The sequence below is a fragment of the Halictus rubicundus genome, chromosome 13 (assembly GCF_050948215.1).
Source record: "Halictus rubicundus isolate RS-2024b chromosome 13, iyHalRubi1_principal, whole genome shotgun sequence".
NCBI classification, from domain to species: Eukaryota; Metazoa; Arthropoda; class Insecta; order Hymenoptera; family Halictidae; genus Halictus; species Halictus rubicundus.
The window spans coordinates 7,962,475-7,989,250 of record NC_135161.1 but is presented as its reverse complement, the minus strand read 5'-3'; the positions used below and the strand labels follow the sequence as shown (position 1 = coordinate 7,989,250).

Below are 26,776 nucleotides of genomic sequence, written 5' to 3'. Positions count from 1 at the left end.
TTCGTGGAAATAATTAAATGAATATATTTAGTAGAACATGTGTTATAATACGAACCGCACAAAATCCGAATAAATTCAATCTCGTGGTTTTTATAAGACAACATGTATTAGTTACTTTTACGGCTCGGTAGGTTTAGTGTTAACTTAAAAAATTTCTTTATTGTTGAATGCAACAACTTTTAAGAAATTTCTGTAGATTCGTTTTACAATATTACTATATTATTAAAACGCTCCGTTGATCTAGAAATGTCCTCTGGCCATGTAATAGATCTAATTTTAACAGATTTCTGTAAACAGTTTCGCCATTATCAGGTGTTTATTAAAATGTATCACGTTAGACGATGATACAACAGCTAGAAATTGTTTAGTCTTATTCCTCCTTATCTATTAACTTTTATCATACTATTAATATGCTTTCTTAATGTAAAAATACCCTTTTTCTGTCAGTTATATCAGATTTTTGGCTAGATCTGTCAGCTATTTACTACAATTTATCGTGTTGACGATGATCTAGGTGCTAAAAATTGGTGCGTGATTTTCCACATTATTATTCATTTTCGTAACAGCAGACTATTAGAAAACGTGATCGATATAGAAATTTTGTCATGATAGTCGTTTTCTCATGAAGCATAGGAAGCCTCGAGTAATGCTGACGAACAGTTGTGTTTATTAAAATTCCTCGCACCTAACGGACTCAGTAGATAACATCTTTTTTTTCCAAGAAGTATACACGACAGATACGACCGTCCACGTAATTAGGTAGCGCGTGGGGTCACCGGTTCGCGGCGATAATAATTATGAATAAGTAAACTTCCGCTGCATTATACAAACAATTTCCTCTTATCCCGCGCTCCTATATTTTTCCTGTTAATTATGCGACAGCAGATTGAAAAGTATGTAACGCGTGGGGATATCTATACACATTCTGCTTATAATTTTCTCGAAATATTTAACCAAATTTCTCCAAAAAATATTTAAACAGATTTGTTCGACTGCAAGTAGAAAATTAATCTTTCTGTTCGGATCTTGTCCCGATCATTCGCGATCGTGTGATCCAGGCGGAATAGATGGCAGGAAGAATCGCAAAGATTGCGAAATAACAGCAATCTCGTGTATAATGAAAAATAGCATGTATTAAACTATATTTTACATTAGCTGGTATTCTCGTGGTTGCACGCGAACAGCTCTCGTTAGTCTTAATTAATAATTACATGTCTCTTTTGTCGATCCGCTTTCGTTTCTCTCGCTCTCTCTCTCTCTCTCTCTCTCTCTCTCTCTCTCTCTCTCTCTCTCTCTCTCTCTCTCTCTCGCACTCTATACGCACGGTGTTCCTCGTTCTGATACAACATAAATACGCATACAACAATAATACTATAAATTACGTTCGACCGCGGGTTATACATAAATATATTATATGCATGTACGTATACACGTGCCGATTGTCCGTTAATTAGCACGAACAAGTAGAGGTTTGCCAGCAGTGCGGTTCCCGCTCTCCGTGTCCACGTCCATTTGCGAGATCGTTGCTTTTATGATCGTCACCGGTTCGTATTTCTGCAACAAGAAAACGGTCCGCGGATTAATTAATCATCGCCGCTCCAATTAACGTTCTCGTTGCTCATGCCGCAGCTGCGTAAAATATTCAAACTCGCAAGAACGACCATTTAATTTTCCCGTCTCGACAAACCAGCGTCGAATTAAATTGTCTATCGGCGGATTCGAAGACGGTTTGTGTCTTCTGTAAATATTCCAGGCATTGTTCCAAGTCGAACAAACCTTTAAAACTACAAAAAATATTGAAAATTTGCGAGGCGGTGCAAAATACAATGAAAAGTGCCATTTTCGTCCGACAGGAGACGAAAGTTTCGGCGAATTAAATTGTCTCTCGGTGGATTCGAAGACGGTTTTCGTCTTCTGTAAATATTCCAGGCATTGTTCTAAGTCGAACGAACCATTAAAACTACAAAAAGTATTGAAAATTTGCGAGGCGGTGGAAAATACAATGAAAAGTGCCATTTTCGTCCGACTCGAGACGAAAGTTTCGGCGAATTAAATTGTCTCTCGGTGGATTCGAAGACGGTTTGCGTCTTCTGTAAATATTCCAGGCATTGTTCCAAGTCGAACGAACCATTAAAATTACAAAAAATATTGACAATTTGCGAGGGGGTGCAAAATACAATGAAAAGTGCCATTTTCGTCCGACACGAGACGAAAGTTTCGGCGAATTAAATTGTCTCTCAGTGGATTCGAAGACGGTTTTCGTCTTCTGTAAATATTCCAGGCATTGTTCCAAGTCGAACGAACCATTAAAACTACAAAAAATATTGAAAATTTGCGAGGGGGTGCAAAATACAATGAAAAGTGCCATTTTCGTCCGACTCGAGACGAAAGTTTCGGCGAATTAAATTGTCTTTCGACTTGTTCAGGCCCGGTTCCGAATATTCGAAGCATTGTTGCAGCACGGATTGTTAAAATTCTAACGGGTGACAGCGCAGCACATGCACAGGCCGGGTGTAATCGTGGCACGTGCACAGACCGGATGTAATCGTGACGCGTGCTTATCTGAACGCGACGCTATCGTAAGCAGCACACTCTGAGCTCGATGCACTTTCACACCCATCCTCCTGGAAACTTGGTTGCGCAAACGTGCGGATCATTTTCTGTCGATGGCGCAACATTGTTGACTCACTGGTAGAAGACGCAGTTCTACTTCGGGTCTGCCGAGACCGTTCAATCCCGCTGTGATACTCCGTGGAGCCGCACAACATCGAAAGAGCGTAACCATTTTCTTCCATCAGGTAAAGTACCATTTTCTTTCGAAATCGAGACGGGGATTAAAACGGGAAGTAAAAGGGACCACAGTGAATTCTCGTTACGAGTCAGTGGCAACCTTACAATTTGTAGTCAGTGGAACCGTCTCTCGAGGTACGTGCAACATTGTATCGGAGAAAGACATTTTCTCAGTCTTCTTGTCACTATCGCTTAGCAGTCATAGGCTTTTATGACTCGTAGACGGATATGACTCTTAGGTTTCCAGCGTGGCCTGTGTATTTCAAACGCGACGCTCGGCGACAACCGAGCAACTTTCGTCTAAGAGTCAGTCACTAGAACGGCACAACTGACTCGTAACGAGAATTCACTGTAACCGGGAAGCAAGCAGGAAGTTACCTGTTGGAACTCGATGTCGACTTCCTGGAGGACCACGTCGAGCAGGTAGACCAGGTGGTTGACGTTCTCGATATTGAAGACCATCGGCGGCTTCAGCTTGAGGATGTTGTCGTCGGGGCCGTCGCTGCTGATCAGCACCTTCTTGTCCCGCATGCTGGCGACGACGTACCTGGCCTCTTCCGTGGCCGGTGTCCTCGTGATCCTGTCCCGGACCAGCTCGATCCCGACGAACAATCCTGCGCCGCGCACGTCCCCGATGATCGGCCACCGTTGCGCCAGCTTCCTCACCTCGGATATCAGGTAATTGCCCACTAGCTGAGCGTTCTCCTGGAGATTCTCGCGCTCCAGCACGTTCATCACTTCGTTCGCGATCGCGCAGGACACCGGGTTGCCGCCGTACTGCGAGAAAATACCGTTCTAATTAGGCTAGAACTTCTCATGGACGAGCGTCCCTTAGTTTTTGAAATTGGATCGATCGAAATCGATTGTTTTCTTACTGAAGCGATCCGCAGATTTTGATCAAACTTTACTGTGACGTACTTCACGCGAAATTAGGGGGGGTTTAAGTCATCACTTTGATGGTATCCAGTTCGTTCAGAAGATACGGGCCCTTTGTCCTCGCAGAGACAGTCTGCACTTGCAAACTCTGCATCTTCTGAACGAATTTGATGTCAGCAAAACGATGACTTAAACCCCCCCTAATATAGCGTATGCTACGTTACAGTTAATTTTGAGAAAAATTGCTGTACTACTTCGTCTGGAAAATGATCGATCTCCCGTCGAATGACCTGGTAGGAGGAGTAAAGTATTAGAAGATGAATTTCGGAATAGTTACTGTGTTGAAGTACTCGATTCCGGTGTTCTTGAAGCTTGTAGCGATCGCGGGGGTGGTAATGACGGCTGCCACGGGGTGGCCGTTGCCCATGGGTTTTCCTACGGTGACGATATCCGGTACCACATCCTCCCCGTACATCTGGAACGCCCACATGTGGCTACCGACTCTGCCAAAACCGACCTGAACCTCGTCTGCGATGCACACACCGCCGTGTTCTCGAACGTGCCTGTATCATTCGATCATATTCGATCATTGATTCAAGAACCCGCAAAAATAAAACTGGCGAGTAGACTGCGGATTTTTGTGCAGAATAAAAATTGCTCGAGTCTGAAGTTACGCAAAATTATATTTTCTCTTACAGGACCTTAAAAAGTCGAACAAATAATGTGACAATATCCTTAAGGGCCAAGAGCACTTTCCCAGCGAAAAATATTCTCATATAAGGACGAAAAGTCGAGGCGCGTAAAACCATTTTTCGCCTATTTTTGTCGGTAACCTGGTCGCTCTACCTTATCGCGAATCTACGGCACGTAAAACCACTTTTCTCCTAATTTTGTCGGTAACCTGGTCACTCTACCTTATCGCGAATCTAAGGCACGTAAAACCATTTTTCTCCTAATTTTGTCGGTAACGTAGTCACTCTACCTTATCGTGAATTACGGAGTCTAAATCCTTCTAGTGTCTTTTCGATTTTGTGTTCGACGTATTAACTTTTGTCATAAAATCCACAATCCACTGACAAGCGGTCCAGGTGGAAGTCTAGGATTCTGAACATCCGAGAATTAATGAACAGTTAATTGGTACCTGTAGACGTTCCTGAAATAGTTCTGCGGAGGCAGGATCTGTCCTCCAACGGACATCAAGCTCTCAGCGATGTACGCGCAGACGCCTTTCCCTTGTGCCTTCAGGTTCTGGCAGATGTCTCGGACGTCGTTCGCGTACATCACTCCGAGATCCTCTCCGGGATAGTCGGTCTCGTGGTACTTTCCTCTGTAAACGTCCGGACACGGTGCCTGGAACAGGTTTAGGCGAAATTAGATCACTGACAAACACTGTTCAACGCGTCGACAGAATTATCAATAGCCTGGGGATATTCATGCAAATTAAGAATCAATCGCAAGACACCGGAACCAGATGAATACAATCTTTTCTCGATATATGTCCTAAATATCTAGGCGATAAAAGTCCCAGAAGTATCCCATCTAGACTGGAGTATACCCTGTGAGGGGTCCCAAAGCTGGAGTGGCCTCGGTCACCGAGGAGTGCCAACTTCAAAGTATCACAGAATAGAGTCTCCTAGCCGATATATGTCACCAGGTAAACCCGTGTTGTGGACATATATCGAGAAAACATTGTACTTGTTTTCTGCTTTAGAAATTCTTCAAAGTATCACAGAATAGTATCTCCTAGTCGATATATGTCACGAGGTAGACCCGTGTTGTGGACATATATCGAGAAAACAATGTGTTTGTGTCCTCCTTTGGCAATTCTAATAAGTTTCCAGTAAGTTTATGACAAAAGTGAGTAAGTGAAATTGAAGTGTGTACAGTTTAAGGGCTATAGGAGTATTTCTATAAAATATACAGCAGCAATTTTATAATGTAATAACGGTTTCGTGCTTTCAGGGGAAATACAAGCAAAAGAATAAGGCTTACCACGTGAACCCAGTCTTTCTTTCCGGGCCCGTTCGGTTTGTTGAACTTGTACGGCGAGATATCGATCATCGAGGTCAAATGGCCGTGATAAGCACTAGAACCAGAAAGAACAACGTTGAAGCGGGACACGCCCCTCTCCCAAATCTCAAACAAACGCGCGGTTTCGCGCTTGCCTTCCGTCCGTTCCCCTGAAAATCGTTACTCCTCCTCGTCGCGAGCCCATCCTCGTGTTCTCGGACAAATCTGGACCAACAAAAACGAACTAAAGCTATCCCCTCTCTTCTGTCCCGGAGGACAACCCCGGGGGTGGGGGTGCGGCGCTTTGCCAAAATTCACGATCTCGCTCGGTTAGTCCAATCAAAAAACGGTTCACAACACACTCTTCTCTCGACAGTCGATAACAACGATACATCTCTTCACGGGTTACCGGCATCTTGTCGTTCGTGTTCGCACCTAAAACGACAATAGCTTTATGTTCTGTCTCTGTGGTCGCCGTTTGTTTCCTTGGTTCCCTCGATCACTTCGTTCAGCGGCTGCAAACAGACAAAAAAGGAAACCCACACGATTAGTCGGACGCGTGTGTACTGGGCGTTGCGACCAACCCTCGCCACTCTGCGCAGCAAAAATCAGTTTGACAGTGAGCGAGGGGTAGCAAGACAGAAAGAGAGACAGTGAGATAGTTAGAGGACTACAGCCAGCTGGGCTCGGTCCGACTGCGGTTGACAGTGTCGAGTTAACAACAGAGTTCTCTGAATTTCGCCGTGATCCCCGTGTTCATCGGAAACTGTTTGTACCGCATTAATTGTCAGCGACAAATCGTTACGCCGCCGTTCGGGAACGCTTAGAATCGCTTCACGAATGATCAGAAGGTAGAAGATCGTCGGAAGAGCCCAGGGGGCGTGGCCTGTGCTGAAGGGCGTGGCCTGCGCCGGAGGGCGTGGTCTAGTGGCCCCGATCGAGCGTTCCCCAGCGGCGGTGGGTACAATTATCGAATTTTCTTTGGACTTACTGATCGAGACAGATGATGTCCTTGTTCCCCGTGTGCGTCTGAGCCAATCGGAGGGCCAGGTCGTTCGCCTCGCTCCCAGAGTTCACCAGGAAACAGACGGACAGCGGCTCCGGGAGCAACGATGCCAGCCGATGAGCGCAGATCACCAGATCGTCGTGCAGGAACCGATTGTTCGTGCTCACCAGAGCCATTTGCTCCTGCCCGGCGCGGACCACCGACGGATGACAATGGCCGACTGTAAGTCAATTAGTTTCAATGATTTTGCTGAAGAGAGATGGAGCAACAGAATATTTCTGCAACGTTAAACCCTAGAAACATTGACTTTTGAACGTTCCAGAGAGGACGCGAGCTCGGAGTGCCCCGTGGGGCACTGCTCGAGCTCCCGAGGGGCCACTTCGACGTACGGAGCGCAGGATTTTTGAAAATCGGTAGCTAAACCGATTCTGGAGCGTTGCCATCCAGTTTTGACTAACTTTTTTCAGGTTTTGCGAGCACGAAGAGCCTGGAGGATTGGTTTGATATGAATTTTTTAATTATTAGGTTAATTTGTTAGCTGATTTTGGAAGCTAGCGCCTATGTCCCGCGTAGAAATTTGTAAATGTTATTGTAATAATGTGGGAATGATTGGACTGCGGATTTTTATGCAACATAAAAATTGACGAATGTTTGTTGGTTCTCACCGTGTGCAACATTGTTGATGCAGTCCAGATAGCGGTTCCCCCTTTCGTCGAACATGTACTGACCCTCGGCTCGGACGATTTTCAGTGGATTCGATTTATAAAACAATTTGCACGCTTGCCTGTGAAACGATTATTCCATCATTCTCACTTCGCCGTCGCAGGAAACGTTACTTCGAGCGATAACGCGAGCAGAGTAGGAGAAGCGATTAGGTGAATATTTACCCGATGTGCCGCTCCCGAAGCCTAATCGTCTCTGACTTCGGCATCTGTTCCAACGACTCTGCCATAGTCGATGATCAGGGTCTCTGAAACGTGGAAAGTAACCAATAAGAAACATTTCTAAAGAATAAATTGGAACCCCTTTTCCAAGTTTGTTCCATATTTTTTATATCATACAGCAACATTATCAAATTAGCAACAATCTTGAAGGTATAAACGACCATACATGATTTTATAAAATTGTCTGAAGTAAGATACATGGTATTTAGCGCTAGACGATTTCTAGAGATTTTTTTAACATTTTTCATTTATAGGTGGAACCTTTAATTTTCAGAGTAAGTAGGAAAATCGCGAGTGAAGCGTGTCCCGCTGTATTTGAACGCTGTTTCCAAATGTTCAAACATTGACAACGTTATTGAAAAATATATCTTTGTATTCGGGAGAGTCTAAAGAATCGTTCTGCGTAAAAATCGTTCGCGTAGCCTTCGTGGTTGAAGCAGGAGAAATTCTCAAAGTTGAGTACTTGGACCAAAATTGAATTTCTATAGAATTTGGGCTTAAAAATTATTTAAAAATTTGTAAATGGTCGTAATGTTATAAAAAAATATACTGTTACGTTCGGGAGAGTGTACAGAATCGTTCTGTATAAAAATCTGGCACGTAGCTTTCTTAGTTGGAGCAGGAAAAATTCTTAAAGTTGAAATCTTGGGTGAAAATTGAATTTCTATAGCATTCGGGCTTAAACATTATTCAAAAACTTTTACACGGTCGTAATGTTGTAAAAAAAATACTGCTACGTTCGGGAGAGTCTAAAGAATCGTTCTATGTAAAAATGGGTCGCGTATCCTTCGCGGTTCAATCAGGAAAAATTCTAAAATTTGAGTACTTGGTTCAAAATTGACTTTCTATAGAATTCGGGCTTAAAAATTATTTAAAAATTTGTAAATGGTCGAAATATTATAAAAAAATATACTGTCACATTCGGCAGAGTCTAAAGAATCGTTCCGCGTAAAAATCGTTCACGTAGCTCTGGCGGTTCAAGCAGGAAAAATTCTGAAAGTTGAAAATTTGGCATTTCGCCACGGAAGCTCTAAAACACGGCGCTCGTAAAAATCGGGTGAAAATCGTCTGTGGGTTATCGAAACGCGGAAAAATCGATCAGTTGGACAACGTAATCTGTTTGGGGGGGGGGAGCACGGGGTGTCGACTCCGTTCCCCATGGGACAAGTAATTTTCCGAGGCCCGATAAGTGCACGTGATTCGTCCGTAGTCCCCATGCCTCGAGATAAATCGCGTTTATAGGAAAATATCGTATCTCTTCCCGACCGGATATCTCATTAGAAGCTCACTTTCGATAGCTTCGACCGTTCGAATCGATTCGACCTTTCTAACTTCTTCCCTTTTCCTCTTCGTCATTGTGTCGCGGAAAATATTCCTTCGGCGCGACTCGAGATCGCGCATAGATCCCGGCTAGGAGCCCGGCCGAGAGAGATAAAGGCGTCGATAAAACGATTTTGCAACGGTTGTTGTTGCTAATAGCTGGCCCGCAATCATATCTGTTTATGAAAACGATAACGACGGTTTAATTATAACCCGACCCGACTCCGAGCTTTCGACAGTGCTCGTCTAGCTACGGTCCGGTTACGAAATCGCGAGACCACGTTGCAAAACGATGACGAGAATTCGGTCGACGTGAATTTAGATGTAAAATACTATACACATTTCCCCGGTCGTTGGGGAATAATAAATAAATTGAATAATCTGAACAAATAACAAAGCGCTGGGATTAGAAACGTTTTAACAAAGATTGTTTATTAATAATAAGACATTATTAATTTACAAGACATTTTTATTCGCTCCTCGTCGAGCGGTAAGAGAGGATCCTGAGAAAATCAATTTGCCCAATTTGTCCGATGTATATTCAACAAATAAAATAAACTCCGCCCCTTAAATTTTCCCCAACAGAACCGAATAACGCAAAACGAAATTTACACGCGATCGAGAAGAAGGATTTCAATCATTACAACTAGAACCTATAACCTATTACATAATTGTCACTAATATATAATACATTAAACTGGGATTATAAGATTGTACTATGTACACTGACGGTGCATTAAATAATAAAGAAATAAATGAATCTTTTGTCACTAATATATAATACATTAAACTAGAATTATAAGATTGTACTATGCACACTGACGGTGCATTAAGTAAATAAATAAATTGAATCTTTTACCAGCTATACAGCTATCCTCTGGCGATTTCGATTATGGAGTAGAACGTTGTTCGAACAGTTTGAAAACAATTAACCGATTAATGCGTACACCGGATAAAGTCCATCCCTTAGAATTCCCCCACCAAAACGAGCGCAAGACAAGAAAATTTTGTAATCGACTCTGGATCGGTTTAAGAATGAAGAGCGAAGTGTAAGCAGGAAAATCGAGAGGAAAGATCGATGGGACGCGTCCTCCGCGAGTCGGAAACCGGAAGTCGGGTGCCGGAACCCGGCAGTCGGAAGGAAGAGCAGATTCAGCTCGATCGTACCTGAACTCGTGTGTAATCGTAAGTCACGGTTCCTCAACTTCTGAATGCAGCCGTCAGCTGAGTGCCGCGACCTACTCCGACGTGACGTCATATATAGAGCTTGCCGATTGTCGGGAAGAAAAGCGGGGGACACTGCGCGCGCACTGTCCTCTTCGCCCTAATGAGATATTAGAATGATTTTTGCCCCTCCTACAGACCGATAACAGAGGCCCATCGTTCCCGCCCCCGTCTCCGTAATCGCGGCCGCGATCGATTGTTCACCGATCGAGCGATTTTTCAACTCCCCCGCCGCTCGAAATCCCATGTTTTTCGATTTCTTGACTGATCCCCTTGGGAAATCCTCTTGGGACGCTTCTGCTACCTTTCGATTGCATTTTGCAAATTTGCGGGACCTACGCGGGAAAATGGAGGGTAATTTTTTAGCTTCGATTAATTGACGCACCCTAGGTTGTTGCTTTCAACCCCCACCCCCTTCCTTTTAAGACTTGTTAGGTAAACCACTTCAAAAACCGTCTTAGAATGCTCCTGATATTTTGAGACTACATTTTGAGAATTTGTAGGACCTCTGTGGAAAAGTGGACGTTCATTTACACTTTGTTAATTCAAATATCCATCCCCATTGTTGCTTCGAAACCCGCCATTTTGGTTCTGTTGTCCGATACGTTTAGAAAATTCTTTTAGAACGCTTCCGCTATTTTGAGAATTTGTAGGACCTCCGTGGAAAAGTGGACGTTAATTTACAATTTTGTTAACTCAATCGACCCCCTCATCGTTGCTTTGAAACCCCCCATTTTGGATTTTTTGATCCAACTACTTTAAAACTCGTCTTAGAACGCTGCTGTTATTTTGAGATTACATTTTCTAAATTTATAGAACCTCCGTAGAAAAGTGGAACTTCATTTATAATTTTGTTAACTCAATCAGTCCCCTCATTGTTGCTTTGAAACCACCCATTTTGGATTTTTTGATCCAACTACTTTAAAACTCGTCTTAGAACGCTGCTGTTATTTTGAGATTACATTTTGAAAATTCGTAGAACCTCCGTAGAAATGTGGAACTTCATTTATAATTTTGTTAACTCAATCAGTCCCCTCACTGTTGCTTTGAAACCCCCCATTTTGGATTTTTTGACCCACCTACTTTAAAAATCGTCTTAGAACGCTGCTGTTATTTTGAGATTACATTTTGAAAATTCGTAGAACCTCCGTAGAAAAGTGGAACTTAATTTATAATTTTGTTAACTCAATCAGTCCCCTAACTGTTGCTTTGAAACCCCCCATTTTGGATTTTTTGACCCACCTATTTTAAAAATCGTCTTAGAACGCTGCTGTTATTTTGAGATTACATTTTCTAAATTTGTAGGACCTCCTTGAGAAAGTGGATGTTAATTTACAATTTTGTTAACTCAATCGAACCCCTCATTGTTGCTTTGAAACCCCCATTTTGGATTTTTTGACCAATCCATTTAAAAAATCCCCCTAGAACGCTTCTCCTATTTTGAGGTTACATTTCAAGAGTATGTAGGACCTCCATTCAAAAGTGGATATTAATTTACAACTTTGTCAATTTAACCACCCTCCTCACTGTTGCTTTCAAACCCCCCTTTTTCGATTTTTCGAACGCTCCCGTCACCTTATGCTTGCATTTTCCCGATTTGCAGAATTTGCGAAGCGAATGCTAATTTTTATCTTCGCTAGTCGACCGCCTAATCACCGTCCTGTCACGTACACTATGTTTCCAAATCGACGACGCTCAGCATAAATCTATAAAACATCACATCGACGTGTTTCTTTTTCACACAATGGGCCGACCAAGTTCCCGAACGATTGAGAGCCGCTGTGTTAAACAATCGTTCGCGGTGTGAATATGAAAAAAATCGCAGCCCATTGATTGAACGTTAAGCAACGCTTGTGTCTCCGCTTGGATCGAGTGTCGCGTAGCTACCATGATCGCAAATAATGCATCATGTGTCGCAACCGCAGTTTCGCGCGCTGCACAAAGGAAGCGGATGCAAAACAACCGGCATAAGAAATTATTTCGCTCGGTTTCGCTGATTTTTCCGACCGTTGTTTGTCGAAATAAATCAACGTTTCGCCCGAGGACCGACGAAAACTGAAAGTAAAAAGTCCGCGGAGCCCGTTGGCGACCCCGAATGATTTACAGCGAACCAGGAACTAGAAATAGAATGATCCCGGTGACCGTGAGCGGTGGAATGACTGCGTAGATGACTGCGATGATCGGCGCGATGAAACTATTGCCGTCGAGCTTTGTGTCACGTTGATGGTCTATTTTGCGCGTTTTGCGCCAACCGTTCTTCCGTTCACCTGTCTCGTATATGAAAGGCGTTGTTAATAACAATTTTCATTCCCCTTATCAGATCATTTACTCGTCGATTTCGGTATTGTTAATACTACGTTTACGGGGTACCAAGAGCGACCATTTTACATTACTTTGGAAAAATAGAAAGAGAAATAAGAAAAATAAGGTACCAGAAAAAATAGAAAAATAAGAAAATAGAATTAGAAAAATCAGATCATTTTTAAGATAGAAGTAAGGTTAGTGTAAGAGCGGCGCGAGGGAGAAAGGGTTAGGCTAGGTGAATTGTAACCCTGAGGGGAACAAAATAAAGTACTACTACTACATTTCTTTATAAAAATAACAAGAAGATGTCTGTCCAAATTATTCGTGGCTTTTATATAATGTTTACCAAAAGAAATAAATTTGTTGAATAATTCCTCACTGATGCGTCATTGCAAACTCAATAATCGTAAATAAAAATAGTAGAATCCGCCATTTTGACGGGTCCCGTGACCCTAGTGTTAAATTGCAATTCATTGGCATTTATTTTCAAGCGACTATTTTTTAAGCAAGTCCAAGCGGAGTAAAAAATTCCTGCGCCGCCACAGTGGTCAAAAAACAGACTCCCTAAATGAACGAAACCTGAAAATTGGTAACTCGGAACAATTTTCGCTACGGTAAATAAGACGTACCGACAGTTTCACAAACATTTACATAAACAAATAAAGAATAATTGTGATCAGCTACCGATCCCTTTTTCTGCCACCGCGCGTCGATTGCAAGGTGCGGATCGGCGAGATCCAGTGATCTCTCTCTCGATCGAAAAAGTATCGCCTGCAAAACAATGATTTTTATCTCGGCCGAGAAGCGAGAAGCGGGAGCGATACGATTATTTTTCGAGTCGTCGGTGATTTACGTGGGCGTGCTGATTTCAGCGACGATCATAAATCCGATTAGCCTCGCTCGGTTGACAAACAGCCGCGCCGGTGCAATCTCGCTAGCCGGCCTCATAGATCGGTCTTTTCTGGCCGATCTTTTTCGAAGCATTCGCGATAATGATATCGCGCGTGACCCAGAATCGCCGAGTCTCGGCGAAAATCGGCGGGAACCGGTTCGAATTCTCTTCGGCCGCGATCGTTCTGTTTTTTCCGTCGATAATCTTCTTCGTGCGTCAACGCGAACGCGAGATTACGGGAATTCGAAGCTTTCGGCCGTTCACACTAATTGTAAGCCGAGAGAAGAGTTTGCTCTCTTGTCTCGAGACGAGCGTGAGCGGAACGTGACCGAGACAGACGATTAGGCTCTCTGTCAATAAATCCGTCCTGCCGTACGCATGCACACGCTATCATTCACAAATACGCGAGCCGGCTTGATTGATTTCTGTACGCGCACACGCCCGGCCGCCATTTTATCTCCTTTGGAAAAACACCCTTACGATCATTTCAAGGAAATTCTGTCGCCGAGCCGATTCGACATGATCGACGAGATCATTCTATCGAGTCATTGTGACGTTCATGTTTTTTTTTTTTATGCGAAGGAACATATCATTTTTTAGAATGCAATCTCAAAATAACAGGAGCGTTAAGATAATTAGGTGCATTAGGTTAGCATTTAATTTGCAAATTATGCAAATCGTGAAAATGCAAGCATAAGGTAGCGGAAGCGTTCTAAGACGATTTTCCAAACGGGTCGGACAACAAATCCAAAATGGGGGGGGGGGGTTTGAAGGCAACAATGAGGAGGGTGGTTGAGTTTACAAAATTGTAAATTAACATCCACTTTTCCACGGAGGTCCCACAAATTCTTAAAATGTAACCTCAAAATAGCAGCGATGTTCTAAGACGATTTTCCAAACGGGTCGGACAACAAATCCAAAATGGGGGGTTTCAAAGCAACGATGAGGGGAGTGGTTGAATTAAAAAAATTATAAATTAACATCCACTTTTCCACGGAGGAAATAAAAATTCTTAAAATGTAACCTCAAAATAGCAGCGGTGTTATAAGACTATTTTTAAAGTGTAAGGGTCAAAAAATCCAAAAAGGGGGGGTTTGAAAGCAATAATGAGGAGGGTGGTTGAGTTTACAAAATTGTAAATTAACATCCACTTTTCCACGGAGGTCCCACAAATTCTTAAAATGTAACCTCAAAATAGCAGCGGTGTTCTAAGACGATTTTCCAAACGGGTCGGACAACAAATCCAAAATGGGGGGTTTCAAAGCAACGATGAGGGGAGTGGTTGAATTTAAAAAATTATAAATTAACATCCACTTTTCCACGGAGGAAATAAAAATTCTTAAAATGTAACCTCAAAATAGCAGCGGTGTTATAAGACTATTTTTAAAGTGTAAGGGTCAAAAAATCCAAAAAAGGGGGTTTGAAAGCAACAATGAGGGGGTTGGTTGAGTTTACAAAATTATAAATTAACATCCACTTTTCCACGGAGGTCCTACGAATTTCTTTTAACAATTCTTGTCAATCCGCTTCCGAAGACCGTCGCCCAAAACATTTGGCCTGTCGTCCGAAACAGTTTTCCCATTTTCGAACAATCTCAACGCGAACAATCTCTTCACAGAAAACTGTCATAGTCACCGGCGTATAATTACTAGGATCTTCGTGCAAAATAAAAATTGTCGAAACCCATTGCAAGAAACAGGCGATAAAATTTCTCTTTCAATAATTGGACCGTTTATTTTGAAAGTGGTGCAAGTCCATCTTTTGTTTATTAAAAAAAAAAATACAAATTATGTGATATCTCATTTTTTTTTTTTAACTGGACACACCACTTTCGGAATAGACGGTTCAATTTTGGGAAAATCGTTCGATTTTTGTCTTTGCAATCCCATATTCGATCAGGTAATTTTAATTATAAATGCATAAAGCGAGAGAGCGCAATTCTGATATAATTATTTCTACCTTATCAAAGTTATCGAGGAAAGAATGAAACACTTCTTGCAACTGCGGTAGAAAATAAATTTGTTTTGCATAAAAATCGGCAACAATTAAAATGTTTCGATGAAAAATTGTACGACGTTGTTCGCGCGATTTTCCGAACATTCAATCGCTCGGCGGAAGACTGTCGTAGGAAGCGTTGTGTACCTTGGGGGCCAGTGGTGGGAGCGATTGATCGTTCGTCAGCGGAAGAGAAGGATCGGAAAACGCAATTGATCACGTTCCACCGATGATCTACGGGTCTACGAGAACGATCCACCGGACAAAACAGGTTCCGCGGGTTGCCTCCGTGCTGCGCTGTGTCGCCGTGAGCGTGAGAGTCACTGAAACTCGCACGTCTATTGATAGTTTCATGCAAAGGAGGACGACCTCGTGTATAATAATCGCTTGACATTGGCATAGTGACTGACAAGCGAGTCCACCGCTACGTGGACGCCGCTTTTTCCCGACGTCGATACACGGCTACCGCGATCCTACGCGTCTGCCATCCTGCAAAACGACTACAGTCGTTCCTCGATATATGTCGCAAATACTTGGCTGATAAAAGTCACTGGACTATCACCACTATCGTGAGGTATACCCCGAAGATGAGTGTAAACATAATATGGATCGGGTACGACGTTCACGTGGATGGAAGAACAATAGTATCTCCTGGACGATATATGTCGCTGGCAAGACCCGTGTTGTTGACATATATCGAGAAAACACTGTACTCCTGTGCATCTCCGACACTAAAAAACCAAATTTTTCTTTATTTTTATTTTAGGTCATTTTGCCGACGTTCTGAATTTCTTTGAACATTTTCAACATTCAACATTCCCACTATTTAATTTATCTACTGTAATAAAGATGCTCCTATTCGAAGAAATCGGATGCTCCTATTCATGACACCGATTGATATGAAATTCATCATTCGGTCAAGTATTATTTCGAGCTATTGTTATCGTTAAAAGAAATGTTCTTTTACGTCTTTCCTAATTCCTACAGAGGAGCGACAAAATTCCTACAAAATGGCGACTAGGTCCGAAAATATTATACAAGCATTAAAGGAATAAATATTATAAATGAGAGCACCGAAAGTGTAGCACCGTTAATTGACGATTTCGGGTAATTACTCCAAATCAGCCTGGGCGCCATTTTGGAGGCTGGTGAAGCAAGGTGTGCCTGCGCGTTGAACCAAATATCAAACATTGATTGATTTAACTAATCGACTAATTTAACGTTAGGACACCGGGGCTCTGAAAGCATAACTTCTCGAATGTTTGATAAAAATGACTATACTTATTTGGTTTATGTAATGTGATCGATTTTTTTTTTGCCGCTTTGACGTCAATTGCTTTATCGTTTTTGCCTTTCGCCGCTTGTCGCGGTAAGGTGAGGAAAAAATTGAGACCTGAAAATCGAGACTCGGCTGATTTATATTGCAACACGAAAGCAGTAAATTCTGTGATTATAAAATGTTCAATGTCAACGGACACCAACGACAAGTAAACAACGAAAACTGAAGATCGCAGGATTTCGCCAACCAACCCCCCTTTCCCCTTCGAAAATGGCGAACTTTTTTCCGCCGAGCGTCTCTCGTGGAAAGTTTCACGACCTCTTCCCCGGTTATCGTCGTCATTGATTCATTATCGCGGCGTATTAGCGTAAATAATTCCGATGAATGATCGCCACGCTGCTTTCTTTCCGTGTTGTTCCGATGGCCAACATGGCGTCCCCGGAAGTCGATGCACACGTGCGTCGAACCGTGCTCGAGAAATGTTCGAGCGAAACCTGTTGAAAATTTACAGTTTTTTCTTTTTTGTTTATAAATGAGTACAATTGACTCCGGACGCTCGGTTTCCGCGACGACTATTACAATCGTTTCTATTTTGCGCACGGAGCCACTCGGTAGTTTTCCATTAGCATTATTATCTTCGTTGGTTTTTGTTTAGCGTCTTATCGCGGCGAGAACGTCGTCGCCGAGCGAGCATAGTTGAAATTCGATCGCGTCTGCGAGCGGTAACTGCAAAGAAAGTTAGAAAGTCGATTTTGCAACGGACGAATTAGTCCTTGAATAGAAACGCAGGGTGAAAAGACAAAAATGGCGACCAGTTGCGGGCGTTTGTAAACCTTAAAAAACAACAGGTACTTCGTATGGTAAAACTCAAACAAGAACACTTACGCCTATAAAATTAGAATAATCGTTCGTTCGAATTCGATTAAGACTATCTTGTACTGTATTGAATAACATACTTTAGATTATATTTACGTAAACTGAAGATAACGGGGGCAACGGCAGAAATAAAATTAAGAATGATGAAGAGGCGGTGATAACGCGATAAGGTACGCCGCTAATTGTTATGTTGCTGGATCGAGATATCACTCTGATCTGTGATCTGGATCACCAGATTCAATTTTGTTACTAGACTCCGGATGTAATGTGCAATTTTCCAATTTCGGCGGAAAAATTTGCAGTTTTTAAGATTTTCTTTAACAGAGTCGTTCTACATTTATGCGTTCCGATAATGAGCGTCGGGAGATCTCATCTTGTTTTTGTTAGGTAATTTCTATTGAGCAAACATTGTTGACTCGGTTTTATTTCGGCATTCGGAGGATAATATTGTTGAAAATTTCTGTTCAACGAGGCGGTATTTGTCGGCAAACATGTTGATCGACACGTGCCGCACGTGGACGATAGTGATACACACGTGATAGCCGCTATCGTGTTGCTCGTAATCTCGATGATACGGTTCGCGACCGGCCTCTCCCGTTTATTGTGTACACAAGATCAATTGTTTAGTTGACGAAAGGTACGATGACTTTTAACTTCGATTAACATTAGACGCGACACCCGGCTCGATGGATTGTTATTGAACGGATTTTTTTCTGGTACGTCGATGAATTCGATTGAAATGTATCGTCCTTCGGGTATCGTGCAGAAAAAAATTGATTTATCCTTGATCAAATATCAATTGTATGTTCTGATGCGATCGCAACTGATTCGTGCCGATATTTCCATAAGTCACCATGCACATTCCGGCAAGAATCATTTGCTCTCATTTGCTCTTATCCGAGTGTCCGTACAGCGGCATTCCACGTAGCGGTAAAACGCTCAAACTGCTGAGGAATTGCTATCTCTCGCACCGACGAAATTGGTGCAGTCGGTAGAATGGCCACCGATGGAGGGTCAAGCGTTATTAGCAATTTATGCTGTTATGTTTTTAATCAGAACACTATTGTTAATACGAATGAGTTTTAGAGCTTATCCCGATCAAAATGAGTCAAAACACAACATCATTTGGACCGTCTTTAATGAAATTGTAATTTTTATCGTGACATTACGTATCGATGAAACTTGTTCGATTACACTCGAATTTGACCACATTTTCATCAGAAAAATCCCCTCCATTCGATCGTCACAATTTTATGAGGATATATTGATAAATCTAAAAGTTTAAACTTTCATTCGTGCGCGATTCTCCTTCCGCTTACATTGTATGTATGTCGTTTGTCGTCGCTGGGTCTTTGAATCTCGGCGCTCGGTAAAAGTAATTCGAAGATTTATTAGAAGCCTTCGAATAGAAAATACAGTTAAAAGATGAAAAAATTATTCGAAGTTCGAATAAATCCACTTCGAATAAAAAAAATTATCTTTTTTCGTCGGATAAATTCTCGTCGAATAAAATTATTTATTCGATACTCGTCGAATAAAGATACTTTTTTTATTCGAACCTTCGAATAAGGAAATAAAAATTTTTTTATCTTTTATTCGTTATTCGAAATTTTTATTTAGATAAATATTTTGCCCAACTCTGGTCGGAGAATATTACATTTGATAATCGATATGGGTCCGTGATGAATCACCTTCTCACCGACGAGAATTTCCTTAGTGGGCTTCTGCACCGACGAAATACCGTCGTTGGCCTTCTGTTTCTCACTCCAGCCAAAATCTATCCTAGAGGGTAGTAGAAAACACCGTATTTTTCGAGCGACACGTTCTCCCGTAAGGCTGGCAGTCTTTATATATATCTCGTCGGTGGAATGGCCTTTAATTAGTTATTGATAATTTTCTGGAATATTGTTCATTTCTTCATTTTCGCGCGAATGATTCTTGCCGTAAATGCCGTAAGGTACAATGCAAAATCCGGCAAGATTCATTTGCTCTTACTAAACCTCCGTACAGCGCCAATTCGTGCAGCGGCAAAACGCCCAAACTGTTCGCCAGTCAACAGACCAGTTACCGACAGGAACATTCTGATGGTAACGTCACTTTTATCCCGTTACTACGGTCGGCAATGTAGCCTTTAGTTTAGGCATAGTTCCGCCAGGTGGCAGGAGCGTTTCCGTTTCCGTGGGTAAGCTAGTTCCAGAAATGCGACGTTACCATCGCGACGTTGACGTATCTGTCGGTAACTATTCGGTTTTTTTTACTATACTTCTCTGTACAAGTCTGTGGAAATGATAGCAGCAATTATTTGGCATGATAAGCCATATTAGAACCAAAGCTTTTACAATAAAAAAAAAATGAAATGTCCTCTCTGTCGATAACGTTTGACTAGCAGTTTGAACGTTTTGCCGCTACGTGAAATGGCGCTGTGCGAACACTTGAATGTAGCAAATGATTCTTACCGGAATATGCATTGTGTCTTATGGGAAAAGAGGCAAGAATCATTTGTACATGGCGCCACGGTAAAGATACTTCAATTGTTAACCGTTAGTATTTTAATTAGTTTAACGTGTATTATAAGGAAATGAGTAACATTCAGAAAAACGTGAATAACTAAATAATTAATGCAATTTATGGAGTAAAATTTGTTGAAGAGATGAAGAACACTAGGGATTTTATTCTAGTTCCAACTTGTATCATCTGCAGGATATTTCGCAATAAAAATATTTTGCGACGTGAGAATAGAAGAGCAACTCTGTGACATATTAGCGAGTAATGTTTCACTGCATTTTCATGGTAAAGCTGAAATTCTCTACTTAGGGCTTAAGCCGAGTATCTAAGAAAACATGTACCGAGAACACAGACTACTATATAGAGTGACCAAGAACAGTTATGTTCCTATATTCTCCACCAATCAGAAGCGATCACGAAAAATCACCGTGATTTGGAACGAATCACTCGTGGTTCGGAAGTAGCAGTTCATCTCATATCTAGTCATGAGTTGATGTATTGTTTTGAAGTGTACAAATAAGATTGTAGAAAATGGAAAGTTGTTGCCTTAAATAAGTTAGAAACTCTAATGAATTGTTACAATATACAAACTGTGGAGGAGACTAGGAACTGTTACAGAAATGATGTTAAAAGGTATTCGCTCTTTCTTGAAGAGGTAGCCCTACAGAAATGACTCCAAAACGAAAGGTACGTAAACGTTATATAGGTTATACACAGAAACACTGTGTACAGTTGCGTTTGCTTCAAGTCGCATTTAATTCTGTGATGACGATCATAATGTTAACTATTTTTACGACTGACAAGTATAACGTAAGTTTTCAAATTAGACAACCAGTTCGGAATCTACTTCGTCGACCAGTTCTGGTTCTTCGTCCAGCAGTTCCTCCAGTTCTGGAAGCGAGTCTAGCTCGTCCGATTCAGAGAACTCTAGCAGCTCTGCCAATAGCCAAAAAGCTTCTGATGCGGAGAGAACAAAAAAGAAACCAACCTTTCCCGCTAACCGGCATGGCAAGTCTAAGGCTGAGACGGTTCCTGTCCCGTCGTCCGAAGCGAAAAGCAAGGAGAGACTGCCTCCAAAAAGTAGATCCGTTGTATATTCGTCAGAGTCCGAAGACTCACCCTCCAAAGTTAAATCGGCAAAGCGAAAACCACCGGCTAAACCCAAGGCTACAGCAACGGTAGCTCCCGTCATTAAACAGCAGAGACCGCCTGCCAAGTCTGCGGCCGCTTCTGTTCAACAGAAAAATGCAACGAACCCTAAACCAGCTGGCAATAAGCCTAATAAACCTGCTGGTAAATATTCAATTGATGGAGCATAACTATAGCAATAGGTATTATTGTTTTTTACCAGTGAACCTGTACTAATTTGCAGCATCTACAAGCGCCAATGGAAAAGCGATAGACAAATCGACGAAGGCAACGTCCGAACCTGTACAAAAGAAACAGAAGAAGAAGAGTATCTTCAGCCCGGAGAATAGCAGCGAAAGCGACAGTGGTATTCCGACAAAGGCTATCGTGACCAAGTTGACGAGTAACTCTACCAAGTATGCGAAAACTCAGCAGCCTAAGGGAAAGCCGAATGACGTGAAACAGAAACCAGCAGCTCCAAGTAGATCTAGTCGGTGTCCCATGTTAATCGCGATCGCGTCAAGGTTCTCCGAACTAACAGCCTGATTTCCTTAGGTCTGTTAACGAAAGCTGTGCAGCCTCAGAAGTCTGACAGTTCCGCGAGTTCGAAAAGCTGTTCCGCGGGATCGGGTTCCTCCGGTTCGTCGGACAGTAGCACGGACTCCGAGTCCTCCGAGAGCATAGCGAGTCCTCAGCCTCCGATTAAGAAGAAAGATACTCAGCCGAGCGCAACGGTCACCGCCGCGACCACCGTTTTACCAAAGCGACCATCCGCAACGGTTGCTCCGGTGAAACCGCAAAAGTGTACAAAACGACAAAGTAATTCATTTTGTTAATGCTACTTGGACACATCGTTCACGGAATACCGGTACATCGTTTCTGAAAATACTTTTCAGACACGGTTAAAAGCGAAGATGAAGCCGACGCGTCCGCTAGCGAGAAAGAAATGGACGAGCACGGGGAGACCGCCGCTTCGAAGGCGACAACGAAAGGCAAGCGGAAACTGCAAACCCGTAAAGGCAGCAAATTGATTCAACTTCAAACGAAAGCTGCCAGCGATTCGGAGTCTGACGCAGGTACGATCGTGTGCTTATTCTCCTCGCTTCTAGATCCTCTCTTTGGAAATTTCGTTTCTTTCTGTTTGTGTATGGTATTTTAATATTTTGGTTATCCAACCATTTCTATTACTTTTCATTTCCAATTGGTTTTTCTACTCTGTACGAAAGAGACAGAGTGAGATTATTTTGGACATTAGTTCTTTTCCAATGAGTTCAGTCCCTCCTGCCGACCCTTCGCTGAAACAAAGGAGATACCTATTAGTCTAGATGCTATAGGTAAACAGTCTAGTGCCACCGTTACACCATAGCGTTCGTGTACGTTCGTTTAGCGAGCAAAACGCAGGATGTTCGAGTAACCGCGATACAACCTGGACGAGGACGATTCCCTGTGAAAACGAAACAAGCCGAAACTATGTGATACAAGTTTGCTGGTACAAGGCTTCGATTTCGAGATCTTGAATTTCGAAATTGAAACAAACAGAATACGATAGCCACGGCATCCTGGACCGTCGTTCGACCGCGAATTCGATTTCTTGGGAAACGAGGTCTTGTAACGGACGAGTGTCGCAGTTTTTCCGCATACTTTCGCACGAGGAACCACGCTTCGTGCCCGGTCGCGTCGCAAATTACCGAGACATCCTGTACAAGGCTGCAAACAGAGAAGCATAGATACAAGTTCGATCGAGAAATGAGCCGGTTAGAGAGACGTACATTTCTGCAGGCGGTGGTTTTAGGACTCTATGCTGCCTCCTTAATACAAAAAAGCAGTATTTGCGGTTCTGGACGGATGGATTGGACATATAACTATACAATATATATTATGTGGCCCGTAGGGAATCCTGTGGTCGATGGGACAAACGATATATCCTATAGAACAAAGAAAAGAATAAAACAAAACAAACAAAAAAAAAAGAAAAGAAACAGAAAGCATGTGTCCAAGGTGTCCTAAGATGCAGATACAGTCTTTTTGCTTACGGCGGCAGTATGGTTCTCAGGTACGGAAACGGTAGCGTGTAAGCGTATCCTGCAAATTCCGCTGATCCGGTGTGATTTATCGAGAGTAGCCGAGAGCAAGAGGAGCACCAGCAAATCGCCGGTTAAACGCGCCGGTCCAAGCACCCAGGCCAGGCACGCTTCCGGTGCGAATCGGCCGCCGCAAAACACCGCCGTCCCCAACAATGTCACCGGCGGCAGATCCGGCCAAGGGAATTACGCTCGTGCGCGCGTCACGAAGGAGAGGGAATGCCTGTTGGCGCCGGCATGCGACTCCAGGGGCCACCTCTCCGGCAAGCTCGAATCCCACTTCACCCTAGAGGCTTGCCCTTTGTACCATAACACCACGCCGCAAGCTTGCGTGTAAGTAGCCTGGGTCTTTCTTCGAATCGGGCATGGGCAGCGAACGCTGAACAGGGTACCGGACGTATACGCCGTTAGATGCTTCCGCCTCTATCGCTAAACGTGGTTTCGACTCTCCTCTAGCGACTCTCTGCGCGATGATACGCGACGTCACATTATTCCCGCGGGGAGAGTCGCTATAGGAGAACATAAATGGCAGAGAAGGGAAAGACTTTATCTGGCAATTCTAGTGCCGTGAGCTCTGTTCCGAGTTGAGCGCCATTATGGGTCACGCATCATCTCGGGAGATGGTGGGGATAGGGGGGCGGTGCTCTACGGAGAGGCGTGGCTTCGTTGCCCTCGGCGAAACGCGGTGCCCCGCGGGGCAATCTCTGCCCATGCCTGCCTGCCTTGAGTCAAAGGAATGGTATATGGATTAACGAGACACCGAATCTTCCAGGGAATTCTACAAAGACAGAAAGAAGCGCGAGGAGGAACGGAAAAAGTCCGTCTCCTGCCTCGCGAAGAAGTCGCCGAAGGGCGTGCACCAGACAACGGAGCAGCGCAACTATCAGCTGAAAGTCAGAGAGCAGAGGAACAAATGGAAGGGCAGCTCGGGCGACGGGAACGAAACGGACAACGAAGGCGAGCTGCAGGGAAACGAGAAAGACCGACAGCCGCGTTTAACGAACCTCACGCCGGACTACGACCTGAAATTGTTCATGGAAGCGCAGGCGATCGCCAGCGAAAAGATCGTAGGTTTCCTTCTTTTCTCTTTTGCGTTTGTTGATCGATGGATCAATGTCGACGACTTACAAATCGCGCACTTTCGCTTCCAGGAGAAGGAGCTGAAAGAGCTGGAGTACGACGGCGAGGGCAGGAACGTGGGCGGCACGCGGGTGATCGAGATGGGCAAATGGGAGATGGAGGTGTGGTACCAGAGCCCCTATCCCGAAGAGTTCAGCCGCGCCCCGAAGCTCTACCTGTGCGAGTACTGCTTGCGGTACGCGAAGAGTCGTCAGGTGTTGAGGCGGCACAGGGAGAAATGCCTGTGGAGGCATCCTCCTGGCCACGAGGTGTACAGGTTGGTGATCGTTGGTTGTCCTTTTCTGTCGGGACATGTCGTTCGCGATTGGGACTATAACCGGGTCGTTTCGCGGTACAGGAAAGACAAGATAGGCGTGTGGGAGGTCGACGGGAAGCGCTACAAGCAGTACTGTCAGAATCTCTGTTTGCTGGCCAAATTCTTCCTGGACCACAAGACGCTGTACTACGACGTGGAGCCTTTCCTTTTCTACGTGATGACGATCGGGGACTCGGAGGGGTGCCACACGGTCGGCTACTTCAGCAAGGTGAGCCTCATCCCCACCTTTCTCGAGACGAAATCGGAGACGACCGCGCGCGCGCGCACGCACCGAGTGGCCCTGAACAGAACGATATCCTTTTTTACTCCGATTCATCGGGCCGATCGCCTTCGCCGTATCCCTCGGGGTTGCTCTGTACGAACTCAGGGCCACGTGACAGAGCCACCGGGAAGAGACGACCGCCGGTTGACAAATAAAATCGAGTCATCGAAGGAAAACGTTCTCTCTCGCTCTCTCTCTTTCGAGGCGTTCGTTTCTTATTGGCCCCAAGCCTCGTTGCGACAATCCACCGGCGGAGATATTAATGCGAGACACGCGCGCGTACGTGCGCGACTGCGTCGCTCACGATTCACGATACGATCCCCGGTGTGTGCGCTCGCTTGCGTCGGTCGGCACTTGCGTAAACGACGGGGCCCACGTTCGCATAGTAGGTGTCTCGCAAACAACACCCGAGGATAATATTAAAACCGCTCGGAATCGTACCGCGAAACGAAACCGACCTCCACAATTCTCGCACGAATTCACGAAACGCCATAGCATCTCGACGCGAACCTAACATGATCGGCAAAGAAAAATCACCGGTGGTTCTCCGAAGCGAGCCGCTTGCTACTTAGGGTAAGGGATCCGATTACTGTGGGGGTACCAATTACTGTGACTATATTAATTATACTTACTTTTTATACGATATTGAATATTTTTAAAAAAAGATGTTACATTTTTCTCATTAACACTAGAAGTACCGAGCAATAAATGCGACTGACGTATATCGCCCGTTCAGACTTCATACAACTTTTATTGTAATATGTGCTTCAATGAAGAGGTTCATTAAAAAATTACCGATGAAAACATTTTTACAATTTCAGTAATTGTAAAAGAAAAAATTAGGAACCAGTCATTTTGACTGGTCCGGTAGTTCTAATGTATATATGTTATACATCTCTTTTTTAGTATTCGCTGTGCTTTAACATTAGAACAACCAAGCACTAAATGCAACTAGCATACATTGTCTTATAATGACAATAAAACTGCATTTCTTTAGATTTCATACGAGTTTAGTGTAAATATCTACTTGGATAGAGAAGTTTATTAAAAACTTCAACATATTTATAATTGCAATATTTCTAAAAGAAAAAATTAGGAGCAAGTCATATTGACTCATCCGGTGGTTCTAGTGTTAAAGATAAGTATAATTAATATAGGCACAGTAATTTGTTCCCTTACACTATAACACTTGGATGCTGGGTCCTGCATTTCAAAGGTATCGCCTAGCTATTCAGCATCCGGTGACGAATTTCAAGTTGTGCGATTGCCTGCGACAAGAAGACCAATGGATCTAGCTCAAATACAGTTAAAAATATTAACTATATAAATTAAGGGACCGGGACTTTAAGTCACGTGACTTTTTTACAGTCAGCAGGTCAACTGCTGTATAATTTCTGTTCACAGCCATCAGACACAGACTCAAGGTCCATCTTGGTCTTGATCCGACGAGTCCTAAGTCTGTGACTAAACTTGTCACATTTTTTGTATTATCGATATTATGAATTCTGACTTGCCAGAAACGTGCTTCAAGTTTTTCGCTTTATTTCGCAGAGAATCAAGACAAAATATAGCCCGATTTGTAGCTGGCGATATTTTAAAACTCATCCAATGGCATAAAAATGCTTGGATTCCACGGCACGCACATCGTCAATTTTTAGCCTACTTCTATCGCTTATATTACCAAATATCTGCATAATCTCGTCAGCTGATGACCAGCGCGCGCTAGATTGAACCTTCCTCTCTCGAACGAGCCCTTTCCCAGCGAAAAATATTCTCATACAAGGACGAGAAGTTGAGGCGCGTGAAACCATTTTTCGCCTATTTTTGT

At 43.4% G+C, this 26,776-nt stretch overlaps 2 protein-coding genes across 6 annotated transcripts in view; one reads left to right on the top strand and one right to left on the bottom strand.

Annotated features, from left to right (window-relative positions):
- Positions 1-1,113: 1,113 nt before the first annotated feature.
- Positions 1,114-15,650, bottom strand: LOC143360308 (alanine--glyoxylate aminotransferase 2-like). Of its 3 annotated transcripts, none has more exons than XM_076799024.1 (9): positions 15,509-15,650; positions 7,570-7,652; positions 7,348-7,466; positions 6,668-6,902; positions 5,659-5,752; positions 4,808-5,016; positions 4,004-4,229; positions 3,169-3,567; positions 1,114-1,554 (listed from the first exon to the last, which is right to left on the bottom strand). In XM_076799024.1, exons 2-9 carry the CDS (start codon positions 7,632-7,634, stop codon positions 1,447-1,449), a joined length of 1,455 nt encoding a protein of 484 aa, XP_076655139.1. In that variant the 5' UTR covers positions 7,635-7,652; positions 15,509-15,650; the 3' UTR covers positions 1,114-1,446. The 3 variants fall into 3 exon arrangements, with proteins under 3 accessions (XP_076655139.1, XP_076655140.1, XP_076655138.1); XM_076799025.1 differs by lacking the exon at positions 15,509-15,650 and adding an exon at positions 15,326-15,451; XM_076799023.1 differs by lacking the exon at positions 15,509-15,650 and adding an exon at positions 10,114-10,263.
- Positions 15,651-19,980: 4,330 nt separating this feature from the next.
- Chm (lysine acetyltransferase chameau) overlaps positions 19,981-26,776 on the top strand; it is a 50,904-nt gene continuing 44,108 nt past the window's right edge. Inside the window, exons 1-9 of one of the 3 annotated variants that reach the window (XM_076799769.1) lie at positions 19,981-20,708; positions 20,849-21,314; positions 21,394-21,639; positions 21,705-21,968; positions 22,046-22,225; positions 23,203-23,563; positions 24,003-24,297; positions 24,382-24,626; positions 24,708-24,894. In XM_076799769.1, the coding sequence (XP_076655884.1) occupies positions 20,691-20,708; positions 20,849-21,314; positions 21,394-21,639; positions 21,705-21,968; positions 22,046-22,225; positions 23,203-23,563; positions 24,003-24,297; positions 24,382-24,626; positions 24,708-24,894 (2,262 nt within the window). In that variant the 5' untranslated portion in view covers positions 19,981-20,690. The remainder of the gene's footprint in view (positions 20,709-20,848; positions 21,315-21,393; positions 21,640-21,704; positions 21,969-22,045; positions 22,226-23,202; positions 23,564-24,002; positions 24,298-24,381; positions 24,627-24,707; positions 24,895-26,776) is intronic. The other 2 variants (XM_076799767.1, XM_076799768.1) reach the window with 2 other exon arrangements.